At 47.8% G+C, this 12,852-nt stretch overlaps 1 protein-coding gene across 3 annotated transcripts in view; it reads left to right on the top strand.

Annotated features, from left to right (window-relative positions):
• Positions 1–10,338: 10,338 nt before the first annotated feature.
• MPP3 (MAGUK p55 scaffold protein 3) overlaps positions 10,339–12,852 on the top strand; it is a 29,536-nt gene continuing 27,022 nt past the window's right edge. The window contains exons 1-5 of one of the 3 annotated variants that reach the window (XM_070483319.1): positions 10,339–10,476; positions 10,776–10,864; positions 11,663–11,724; positions 11,966–12,084; positions 12,341–12,418. In XM_070483319.1, the coding sequence (XP_070339420.1) occupies positions 11,700–11,724; positions 11,966–12,084; positions 12,341–12,418 (222 nt within the window). In that variant the 5' untranslated portion in view covers positions 10,339–10,476; positions 10,776–10,864; positions 11,663–11,699. Of the gene's footprint in view, positions 10,477–10,775; positions 10,865–11,662; positions 11,725–11,965; positions 12,085–12,340; positions 12,419–12,622; positions 12,745–12,852 lie in introns of those variants that run through there. The other 2 variants (XM_070483318.1, XM_070483320.1) reach the window with 2 other exon arrangements.

The raw sequence follows: 12,852 nt of genomic DNA, 5'->3' as shown, positions 1-12,852 counted from the left end.
CTAAGTCACTTCCACAGACCTAAGATGGTTCTTTGTTCCCCTTAGATCAGGGTTTCTCAACATCAGCACTAGTGACACTTGGGGCCAGATAATTCTTTGTTGGGGGGCAGGTATCCTGTGCATTATAGGATTATGTCGTCACAGGCAGTGCTAGAAAACGGCAGCCCTCTCCCCCGAGTGTGGCTGGGGCCGTCCCTGTCACCCTCCAGCTGTGGAGCGGCAGTGCAGATCACACCCCCGCTGCAGGCGAGCCGGCTCCCAGGAGAAAGCGATGAAGAGGCACACGCCTGGATGGAAGGCTGGATGGCACACGCCTGGTTTCTCCTTCCCATTCATCAAATACATGAAGGCGTGGAGAGAGACCGGGGTGGTACCCCAGGAGGGCTCCCTCCTCCCGGAAGGAAGTGTCAGGAGTGAGGAAGATGTGTCCCCAACAAAGATGGGTGAGCCACAAGCTGGAAAGAGCCTGGGCCCCCACATCACCACTTGGAAGAAAGCTGCCCCCACAGCTACCAAGCCTGCTGCAGCTTTGGGGGGAGCAAGCCGACTTTGATGTTTTACCACTGAGACTTTATCGTTGGCTTGTTGCTGCGGCATAGCTAACCCACCGCAAAGTTTTTAGTTTCTTCACACACATTTCATCCTCTATTCCACCAGCAGCTCCTCCATCCCTAGCAGGTTACAAACTCAATTTTTGAAATTCCTCCGCTGAAGCAAATCTGAAAACTCCTTTCAAGATTTTTTTTTTTTTTTTTTTGGTGAGGAAGATTGGCCTGGAGCTAACATCTGTGCCAATCTTCCTCTATTTTGTATGTAGGATGCCACCACAGCATGGCTGGATGAGTGGTGTGTGGGCCTGTGTCCAGGATGTGAACCCACAAATCCTGGGCTGCCAAAGCATAGCATTCGAACCCAATCGCTACACCACCGGGCCAGCCCCTCAAGATTTTTATGTTGACTGTTTTAAGGATTTTTTTTACTTCTAGGAATGACAGCGAAATGATGAGGGAGGGCAGCCATGGAAAACAACGTAATTAGGACCATCCTCCCTCAGAAGCTCGACGAAATACACACACTTTAAAATCCTCTCAAAAACGTTGAAAGCTAAATGCAGTGTGGTAACTTGGGTCGGATCCCAGAGCAGAGAAAGGATATTAGCGGAAAAACCAGTGAAATACTAATAAAATCTGGAGTTCAGTTAACAGTACTGCACCGACGTTAATTCCTTAGTCGTGACCGATGTACCACAGTTGTGTAAGGTGTGAATGCGAGGGGAAGCAGACAGAGGGTAGGCTATTCAGGGACTTTCTGTACTACTTGTGTAACTTTTCTGTAAATCTAAAATTATTCCACAATATAAAGTTTATTTAAAAGAAAAAAACAAGCGGTGAAGAGCTAACAAGAGCCTGAAGGATTAGCAGGCCGCGGTCTGCAGGCAGAAGCCCAAAAAGATGGGCCGAGCATGCGCGGTGCGTGCGCCCTGGGGAAGCTCTTACTCATTCAGAAGCAGCAGTTCAGCCGCGAGCCTGGAGTCGGGGGCCCTCCAAGGCGGGATCTGGTATATGTACGTTTCCTTTTTCTTTTTTTAAAGATTGGCACCTGAGCTAACAACTGTTGCCAATCTTCCTTTTTTTTTTTTCCTGCTTTTTCTCCCCAAATCTCCCCGGTACATAGTTGTATATTTTAGTTGTGGCATGTGGGACACTGCCTCAGCATGGCCTGATGAGCGGTGCCATGCCCGCACCCAGGATCTGAACCGGTGAAACCCTGGGCCGCGGAAGCGGAGCGCGGGATCTTAACCACTCGGCCACGGGTTGGCACCTGGTATATGTTTCTTAATCCCTTTAGGACCCCAAAGGGCTGCACTTTGAGAGAAGGGCCACCGTGGACTTTCACTCAACTTCCTGTCACTTAGGTGTCCCAGGAAACTTCAAGCTTTGAACTTGAATTAAAAATGGTACTAGTCTGGTAGCACCCTCCCTACACCTAGTCCCCAGGTACCTTAAAGATACCAATGGAAAATTCCTTCTGGAGGAAAATAGTGTAACCCTAAGTCTTGAATTATTTTAAAAATTGTTTTTTCACATCCAACTCAAGATACAATCAAAGATAACCAGATGTGTGGGGAGACGAGACTCCATAGAGGAGAACGAGCAGACAGCCACAACCGACGGAGCCGTGGAGACCCCAGGTACTGCAAAGAGCGGGAACAGCCTTCGCACAACTGTCCTGACTATGTTCAAGGAGGTAAAAGGCAAGCTTGAAATTTTTGGCAGAGAACTGGAAATTATAAAAAATGACAAAGCAGGGGACAAGGGTTTTGTTGGTTTGGATCCTGGGCGTGGACGTGGCCCCGCTCGCTCATCAGGCCACGCTGAGGCAGCGTCCCACATGCCATGACTATAGGACCCAAAACTAAAAACATGCAACTATGTACTGGGGGGCTTTGGGGAAGAAAAAGCAGAAAAAAAAAAAAGATTGGCAACAGTTGTTAGCTCAGGTGCCAATCTTTAAGAAAAAAGGAAAAAATGACAAAGCAGATTTTAAAAAGAACAACATAAAATTCTATAATTGAAAAAATACGATAATTAAAATTAAGAATCTGGTGGATGAGTTCCAGTTTAGACACAGCTGAAATGATAACAGTGAACCAGAAGATGTATCAGGAGAAGCTGTCCAGAAGGAAACACAGAGACACCGAAGCACGGAAAACGGGGAAGAGAGGGTGAGAGAAATGGGGGTTAAAACAGTGAGAATGTGGAACATGCATTTTACTGGAGACCCAGAGTGAGAGCAGACAGAGGCTGTGATACAAGCAGCAACGAAATAAATAATTGCTGAGAATGTTCCGAATGTGAAGAAACACCGTGTGTTCTTTAATACATTTGTGTGTGTGCATGTGTGTTTATAATATTTGGGGTGCTGAAGCCTCTGGCCTGGGGCATGGGACGTACAGCCCCATGGGACATGATCGATGATGACGTTGGCTCCCTAGAGGAGTGGGGGAAGGTGTCTTTTCAGTAAGTAGCGTTGGGAAACGCAGGTACCCACAACGAAAAACTATGACACTTGATCCCTGTCCCCATAACACACACAAGTCAGTTCTAGGTGGATTATAGAACTAAATGTGAAAGGCAAAATGATAAAGCTTTTTGAAGATAATATAGCATATCTTCATGGCCCGAGGGTAGGAAAAGAGTTCTTAAACAAGACCCAAAAAGTACAGACCACAGAGGAAAAGACTGACAAATTAGGCTGTGTTAAAATTAAGAACTTCCTCAAAAGATACCATGAAGAGCAAAAAGACACACTCACAGGGTGGGAGAGAATATCAACAACACACATTACAGATGACAGGCATAAATTGTAGGGAAAAAAAAAGATAATGTCGAGTGAAAGAATCCAGACATTGGAAAGACATATTGTGTGATTCCATTTAGAGGCAGTTTTGAAACAGACCATATGAGAGGGTACGGTGTTGTAATATACATACTTAGATGGTAAAACCAGAAAGCAGAAGCAATCACTGAAAAAGTCAGGGCAGTGGTTATCTTCGTGGGAAGATGCTGTGATCTGCGAGGGGCACACGGGGCTTCTGAGGGTGGCAGAGTTTGTTTCTTCATCCGGTGGTGGCTACACAGGCGTTCACTTTTCATCAATTTGTGAAGTTGTCTTGTTTATGCACTTGCCCGTGTGCGCATTCTATTTCACACACACACACACACATTTTTTTTTGAGATGGGGTAACAAAAACAATGAACAATAGGAAAAGCTATCAAAAATCTCCAAAAAAGGTAGTCACAATGCTTTCCTTGTTCTCACTGAGATGTAAATGGGCTGAGGCCACCTGTTCTCAGATCCTCCTGACTCACCTTGAAGCCCATTGGGGAGGGAGCCCATTTCTCCTCTTGGAATCATTCCCCGTTGCCTCTCCGTTTGTGCCTGGGCTGAATGCCAAACCAAATGGTGCAGACCTCTAGGCTGAAGCAGATTCTCTCTGTCACCTCTTCGAGGAGGATCATTGACACTCTCTTTTCCAGACTGTGCTTCCTATAGTCTCCTGTCCCGGTGAAGATGGACCCCCAGATCATTCAATCCTCTGACATTGAAGTCATCTTCCTGTTTCATCCTCGGCTGCCCCGGCCGGTACATTCTGACTGGGTCCTGGCTGGGTGAGGCGGCCCCTTCCTGAGCTTCCAGCTGTCTTGGTCAACTCTGCTCTGAGTCACCTTCTCTGTCCTGGGGCCAGCCCTCCCTCGCACTCCAGCTCTAAACTCTTGCTCATCCAAATATTTCTCCCTGCTTGCTTTTCTTTCCAGCCTGCTTGCCCACGTATCCTCTGGGCTGAAGGACATGTCCATATCAACATTTTAGTAAATAATGCTAAATCGTCTTCCAGAAAGTTTGCACCAGATAACACTCCTTCCAACTGTGTAAACATGTTTATTTCCCTACATCCTTGACAGTACTAGATGTCAACACACTTGAACATTTTTGTCTTAATAGGTGAAAAGAGACGTCACTTTTTATTTTGGTTTAGAATTCTTTGATTACAAATGAGGTTGTGCATCTTTTTGTGTGTTTATTGGCTGTATGTATTTCTTTTGTAGCAGCTATTTTCTTTGACCATTTTTCTTTTTTTTAAATCTTATTGATTTGTGTTTACTTTTTTAAATTAAGGGATTTAACTGTTGATTGCATATCTTGCATATGATATATCATGTTACAATATTTTTGTCTATAAAAATGTTTACATTTTAGTGACATATCTGTCTTTTTTTTTTTCCTGAGGAAGATTAGCCCTGAGCTAACATTTGTGCCAATCTTCCTCTATTTTGTATGTGGGACGCCTCCACAGCATGGGTGATAAGTGGCGTAGGTCCACACCCGGGATCTGAACCTGCAACCTTGGGCTGCCGAAGCAGAGCGCACTGAACTTAACCACCATGCCTCAGGCCAGCCCTTCTATCTTTTTCTCTATAAACTGGGTTTGGATTTCGCTTAGAAAGGCCTTCCCTCACTCCAAGATTATAAAAATAAATCCACTGGCAAAGTATTTTGGTATGAGGAGTGAGGTAGGGATCCAGGTTCCTTTTTGTCCTTTTGCATAAAGAGTAGCTAGTTGTCCCCACACTATTTTTTTTTAGTAATTCCTCTCACCCACTTATTTATAATGTCATCTTTCTAAAAAGTTAAATTACCATATACATGAGGACTATTTCTGTACTTTCTCTTCTGTTCTATTTGTCTAGCTGTTGATGGTTTCTTCAGTGCTAAACTTTAAAAAATTGTTTTCACATCAGAAGTGTTTCGGATCTGATAGGGCTAGCGCTGCCCGCCACCCACCCCACCTAGTCCCATAGCTCTTCCTGTTCAGAATTTTTCTGATATTCACCAATGCTCATTTTTCCTGATAAATTTTAGTAGCATTAATAAGTTCCCTCTGAAAATCCTTTTTATATTTTAATTGGCATTACATTGGGTTTGGAGATTATTTTAAAGTGAATTGACATATTTACAGCATTGAACTATCTTTGTCCTTACCTATTTGAGTTATAGCTTGTTGTACATGTCCTTTACTAGACTTTTAAAGGTTTTTTTCCCCACATATCAAAAGATCCTTCACTTTTCCTATTAAGTTTACAACTTGGTATTTAATGCTTTGGTTGGCATTTTTTCTTTCCTTATAATTATTTATTTTGATTCATAGGAAAGTCATTGACTTTTTAATATCAATTGTGTACTTTGCCATCTTATTTAATTTTCTCATCATTGCTATTTTTAGCCAATTCTTTGGCGTTTCTAGGTACACCGTGTATCACCTGGGCTGCCTCCTTCTTTCTAGTGTCTACGCCTGTCATTTCTTTTTCTCCTCTACTCACATTGACCAACAGGCCCAGAGGGACGTTAAATGACTCTGGTGACGGGAGGCCCCTGAGGTTGGATAATTACATTCAAGCTCATTTACAGTTGATATGTCTTCTTGATCAATTGATCCCTTACCATTATGAATATCTCCCCTTATCCCTGGTAATATTTCTTATTTCGAGGTCTACTTTGCCTAATATTAGTCACTTCAGCTTTCTTAATCAGTATTTCCATGGGAAATATTTCTTCGTTCCTTTTCCTTTAACATATCTGTGTCTTTATGTTTAAAGTGAGTTTCTTCTAGCTAGCACATAGTTCAGTCTTGCTTTTTTAACCCCGTCTGACAATTTCCGTCTTTTAATTGGAGGATTTAGACCGTTTACCTTTTACAAAAGCAGCTTTATTGAGATATAATTTCCATACCATAAAATTCATCCATTAAAAGTGTGCACTTCAGTGGTTTCTAGTATACACACGGAGTTGTAAGACCACTGCCATAATCTAATTTTAGAACATTTTCATCACCTTAAAAAGAAAAGTACCCATCATCAGTGACCCCCCACGTCCATGCCCCGAGCCTAGGCAACCAGTAATCTTTCTGTCTCTGTAGATTTGCCTGTTCTGGGTTTTTCATAACAATGGAATCATACACTACGTGGTCTTTTGTGACTGACTTCTCTCAGTGGACGGGATGTTGCGAGGGTCTTCCGCGTTGACACATGCGTCAGTACTTCTCCCTTTCAATTGCTAAACAATATTCTGCTGTGTGGTTATATCCCAATCGACTTATCCACTTATCAATTGATGGGCATTTGGATTTTTCCCACTTTTTGGCTATTCTGAGTAATACTGCTTGCACGTTCTTGTGCAAGTTTTCGCGCTTTCATTTTCATTTCTCTCGGGTGTGTATCTAGGAGTGGAGTTGCTGGATCACGTGGTAACTTTATGTTTAACCTTTTATTCACCTTCATTTTTGAAAGATATTTAAAAAAATCATGTATGGATGCCTTTTCAGCATCTATGGAGATAGTCATATGAATTTTCCACTTGTTATAGTAATAGATTTTTTAGAGTAATCGATTTCCAAATATTAAACCATTTTAAGAATATACTCTACTTTATCATAGTGGATTATTCTTTTGGTGTTCTGGTGAAATTGTCAGCTAATAGAGTTTTTAGGATTTTTTCATAAGTGAGACATTTGTAGGGTTTGTTTTTAGTTTTGGCTCTCTTTGACAGGTTTTAGTATCAATGCTATGTTTGCTACATAAAAGAATCTTGAAGCTTTCCTTCTATTTCTATATTCTAGAAGAGTTAAAGCGATCTGTTCCTTGAGTGTCTGGTAGAATTCTGTGGAACTATCTGGGGTTTTGAAAGGAGCAAGTCTTTGACAACTCTATTGAAATTGATCCGTTAATATTTCTCTATCTTCTGTAGTCATTTAGGTAATTTGTATAATAATAATAAACTGGATTTCTGGACCAGCCAAGTCAAGGCCTCTGAGTACAGTGACAGCATCAAGATCACAACACCCCTGGAATCATACAGTATGTGCTTTTCGTGTCTGTCTTCTTTCACTTGGTATGCTATATTCCGACATTCACCCATGTTGTTGCCTGATGGGGATAATCTTCGAATAGTAGTTTGTTTCTTTTTGCTGATTAGTAAATATCCCACTGTACGGCTATACCACAATTTATTTATCCATTCACTTGTTGATGGACATCTGGATTGTTTTCTGGTTTTGGCTATTATGAATTAAAGATGCATTGAATATTGTCGTACCTGTGTTATGGGCAGATGATTTTATTTCTCTCAGATAAATACCTAGGAGCAGAGTTGCTGGATCACAGGGTAGATGTATGTTTGACTTTTTAAAGAAGCCACCAAACAGTTTTCTAAAGTGGTTGTACCCTGTTATCCCCACAGCGCGGTCTGAGAGTTCCAGCTGCTCCACATCCTCACCCAGCCTGGTGTCCTCAGTCCTCTTTGCTCTAACCCTCTGTGCAGGCATACGGATACCTGCTTGTGGCTTTAATTTCCATTTCCCTGATGAAAAATGATATTGGATGAGCACTTTCTCATATGCTTATTTTATGTATCTTCTCTTGTGAAGTGTGTGTTCACGTCTTTTGCCTGTTTTTTGGCTGGGTTGTTTGTCTTTTTATTATTGAGTTGCAGGAGTTCTTTATTCCAGATGTAAATTTTTTTGTCAGATATATCTGTTATGAATATTTCCTCTCAGTCTGTGGCTTGCCTATTTCTTTTTCTTTCTTTTCTTTTTTTTTTTTTGAGGAAGATTAGCCCTGAGCTAACATCTGCTGCCAATCCTCCTCTTTTTGCTGAGGAAGACTGGCCCTGAGCTAACATCTGTGCCCATCTTCCTCTACTTTATATGTGGGACACCTGCCACAGCATGGCTTGACAAGTGGTGCATAGGTCTGCACCTGGGATCCGAACCAGTGAACCCTGGGCTGCTGAAGCAGAACGTGCAAACTTAACCGCTGTGCCACTGGACCAGCCTCTGTATTCGTTTTCTTGATAGTGTATTCTGATGAACAGAAGTTAAAAAAATTTTTTTTTAAATCACATTTATTACTGAAAACTTTTTTTTTTTTTTGGTGAGGAAGATTGGCCCTGAGCTAACATTTCTTGCCAATCTTCCTCTTTTTGCTTGAGGAAGATTGTTGTTGAGCCAACATCTGTACCAGTCTTCCTCTGATTTATATGTGGGACACTGCCACAGCATGGCTTGTCGAGTGCTGTGCAGGTCCATGCCCAGGACTGCCCCTGGGGTTCAAACCTGAGAACTCTGTGCTGCCAAAGTGGAGTGTGTGAACTTAAACACTGTGCCATGGGCCAGCCCCAGAAGTTTTAAATTTTGATGAAGTCCATTTATCGACATTTTTTAGGGTCTATACTGTTTGTCTTTTCTAAGGGAACTTTGCAAACCAAAAGATTGAGAAGATATTCTCCTATGTTTTCTTCTAGAAGCTCTATCAATTTAGTTTATGTTTAGGCCCTGGTCCCTCTTAAATTGAACTTTGTATGTGGCGTGAGGGAGGGAGTGAGTCCCTCCCCACCACACACATACACACGTCTGGTTGTTTCTGTACCATTTGTTGGTGTCCTTGTCAAAAACCATTTGACCCTGTTTCAGACGCTCTTGATAGCTCTCTAACACTGAGCACCCCAGGTAAGAATGTGTCTCATGTAGTCTCTCTCTATTCAAAGTGAGGTCCCAAGATAAGGGGCCTCGCATCACCTGGGAGCTTGTCAGAAATGGGAGTCTGGAGCCACTCCAGCCCTACACAGCCGCAGGGGCTGCATAGGCACCTTACATTTTAGAAGCACTGGTGGAGATAACATTGAGAAAGGAGGGAAGTGTCATCATGATCCTCTGCTCCTGACAGTCTCCCCAGCATTGCAGGCTACGGGCCTGTTGACCAAAATCTCTCCTCGACATGCAAGACTTGCTCCCAGACTTAATCTCGGGGTCCCCTGCTCCCGACGTGTGCTTCATGTTCTTTGCTGCTGGAGGAGAGGGGAGGGGACTCACTCGCCCACTTCTCAGCCTCTAATACCCACAACCACCTGCTCACTCACCCGGCAGCTCCTGCCCTCTCCTCCACATCCGTCCTTCCACTCCTGAGCCTCAATTTCCTCAGTTACAGAGCACGGCAGTTACAGAGCACGGATCGTAATGGTCTCTCTCTCTCAGGAGCTAATGTGATGGGAAGTGATCTGAGGAGTTATCTGAGAAAGCACAATAAAAGTCAGTGATCGTCACGGCCATTTCAGAGCTGGTCCCCCGGGCGAAGCCCTGCACACGAGCCGCTTTCCCCCCGCAGCCCCACCCCCTGCACAGGGGCCGACTCGAGCCTCGCAGTCTCCCCAGCTCGACTTCCCCTCCCTCTCCGCGGCCCCGGCACCGCGCACCGATAAATCTTTCCCAGCACGTTGCATTGTTACGGCGAGTGGCCCTCGCGTCTGGCCGATCCTCCGCCCCGGCCTGCGAGGCCCTCAAATCCAGCAGCTCTGTCTTGGTCGTCTTTGAACCCCCACCCCCTGGCACAGTGGCTGGGACTTGGAGGGCGCTCAATAAACGTTTGCAAAATCGAATTATATGTTAAGCAAGTGTTCACTTCTCAGCACGCTGTGGCGGGGGGGGGGGGGGGGGGAGCTTATGCGGGGGCGGTGGGGACAGAAGAGAAGACTGGTTGAGTCCGGGTGACGGGACACAAGCAGGGGGCTGCTCAGGGCTCGGGTGGGAGGACACTGAGGAGGGGGTACCACGCAGGAGAGCGGAGGCCGGGCCAGCAGAGGACTGGCGGTGCCAGACGCCGCGGGCTCCCTCAGCTCCTCCTCCTCCCCTTCCCGCGTCCCGTCCCTCGCCCCCTCCCCTTCCCCTCACCCTCCCCTCCCCCTCCCCTCCCCTCCTCCTCTCCCTCCCCCTACCCCTCCCCGCGCCTCGCCTCCTCGGGCTCCGCCACCCCCGCCCGGCGCGGCCGCGGCAGGGAGGGGCCGGGAGGGCGGAGCCAGCGGCGGCCGAGGCCCCGGGCACCCGCGCGGCTCCGGGTCGGAGAGCCGCGATCCCGGCGCGCCCAGGTAGGAGCCCGCGCGGGCAACAGACAAGGGACGGGGGCCGCGGCGGGTGGGGCCCGGCGGGGCGGGGAGGATGGGCCGAGACCGCCCCTCGTGCACACCGCAGCCTCGCGGCCCACCGAGCCCCCCGGGGGAGAGGGATCAGTCCCCGCCCCTCGGCCCCCAGCCTTCCTCCCCGCACCCGCCTCCCCCGGGAGCGCCCAGCTCCTTTCCCGCCGCTCGGCATCCTCCGAGGCAGCCCCGTGCGTCCCCCCCGGTTTCGTCTGTCCTTTTCCCATCCGCGCTCCTTGTTCGTCCCACAGGTTCCTTCCTTCCGAAGGCGAGCTGGAGTCTGTGCCTGGCCGCTCGAGGGTGGGGGGGAGCGGTGGGCACAGCTAGAAGAAGCCAGAGGGTGAGTCCGGCGTAGAGGGGGGGCGGTGGCTGGAGAGCCGGTACGATTCTTATTTATGCATCTTGGTGGCACCGGTGCTCGGGCGCAGTGGGGCTGGCTCCTTGTTTGCGGAATGAATGAATCATTACTCTCCTTGTCCCCTCTGGAGGAGGACTTTTTGAGGTCCACGTGCTGCAGAGCACGTTGAGGGGCCTGCTGAGACAGGGCTCCCTCCTCCCGCATCGGAGACTCTCGTTTCTCCTCCTCCTCTCTCCCTATGCTCGCTCCCTTCAGGTTGGGACTTGGGGATGGTGGGGAAGGAGGGAGCTTGAGGCCCAGCCAGGTACTTGTTGAAAGTGTCACAGGCAAGGGACTTCAGAGAGGCCTCTTAGAAGGTAACAGGGGAGGGGCGATGCTGTGGGGGACAGCACCCACTGTCAGGCAGGGGCCACTTCCCACCTCTGAGACCAGCCTGGAAGAGCCACCGAGTATGGATGCTGACCCCAAAGTTACTGAACTCCTCCAGGCCTCTGTTTCTTCCTCAGTAAAATGGGAATATTAGTACCCATTCCTCAGAGCTTTGGGCAGACTAAGAAGAATGTCGTATGAAATCACCCAGCACAATGCTTGGCACCTTGGGAGCACTCCGCAAATCTTAGTTTTCTTTCCTTCCTCTGTGAAAAAAGTGAGCAGAGAATTAATTGTTTCCGTTGCCCCTGTCCCCAGAGTGGTCACGGACAGACACAGTACGTGTGTAATCACTGTTTGTTAAATGAATATGCTTGATGGAGCTTCATTCTCCCACCCCCTTTCTCCCAGAATCCACAGGCAGACTTGGGATCTGACCAGCACAGACATGCCGGTGCTGTCCGAGGACTCCGGTGAGCGCCTCCCCTGGCTGGGCCCGCCATAGCCCTGAAGACAGCCTGCCAGCAGGCCGGGACTGGAAAGAAAGCAGGCTGCTGCCAGCCTTGGCTCACAGGAGCTGCCCTGCCTCCAGGCCCTGGGAATGAGAGCCTAGGCAGAGAATGTCCACATGGCAGGGCTGAAGCGTTGTTTGGGGGTCCACTCGGGGTCCCCCATTGCATTTGCTGTACTTTGTTGTTGTCACACTGTCCTCAGGTTTGCATGAGACCCTGGCGCTGCTGACCTCTCAGCTCAGACCTGACTCTAACCACAAGGAAGAGATGGGCTTCCTGAGGGATGTTTTCAGTGAAAAAAGTCTCAGTTACCTAATGAAGGTAACACTCTGGTTCATCCCACCTGGTGAGGGTGTCCAGAGGGCTTCCTAGCTGACTTGGGGTCATCCTGGCCAGCCTGCTGCCCCAGCAAGGTTTCACTAGCCCGCTATGCAGGGCTCTCTCTGATGCTGACCCGTTAGGGCCCCAGGCTGCAGCCTTAGGCATCCTCACAGCCGTGGGTGGGTTGTGTGGTGTCCAGGGTAAATCTGGGCAGCTGGCCTGGGAGGCCCCAGCCTGAAATCCGCTGTCTTTGCAGATTCACGAGAAGCTTCGCTATTACGAGACGCAAAGTCCAACCCCCGTTCTGCACAGCGCTGTGGCCCTCGCGGAGGATGTAAGCCCCAGGGTTTTTCCTTACCGTGTCAGCCCCCCGCCCCGTAGAGCTCCTTCGTCTTGACTTGTCACCGTTTCTTAGCCTAGGGGACATCAGGACTTGAGAGCCCAAAGATGAAGAGGCGTTTCCTTCCCTTCTCCTCCTCCCTGGGCCTGCTAACAGGCAGGGAGGAACTCGAGAGCCCTGGGCTGGGCCGGAGGCCATGGTGACATGATGACGCCCACTTACTCTGTATTCCCGAGAGATTCTGTTTCCCAGCTGTGAAGTGAGAGCGTTTGGGTCAGATCAGCAGTTCCCAAACTGTCGAGGACCGGTGACGTGAATAGGTCAGATGAGCGCCTTGCATCTGTGCTTTGGGGAGGCCCAATGTGAAGTCCTGGGGTCAAGGGACTTGCAGTGCGTCCTCACTTACTGGCGCAGGCTTCTTGTTTTTG

This window comes from Equus asinus, chromosome 13, assembly GCF_041296235.1.
Source record: "Equus asinus isolate D_3611 breed Donkey chromosome 13, EquAss-T2T_v2, whole genome shotgun sequence".
NCBI classification, from domain to species: Eukaryota; Metazoa; Chordata; class Mammalia; order Perissodactyla; family Equidae; genus Equus; species Equus asinus.
Note: the sequence above shows the minus strand (reverse complement) of the source record. Positions and strands in the feature narration are given on the sequence as shown.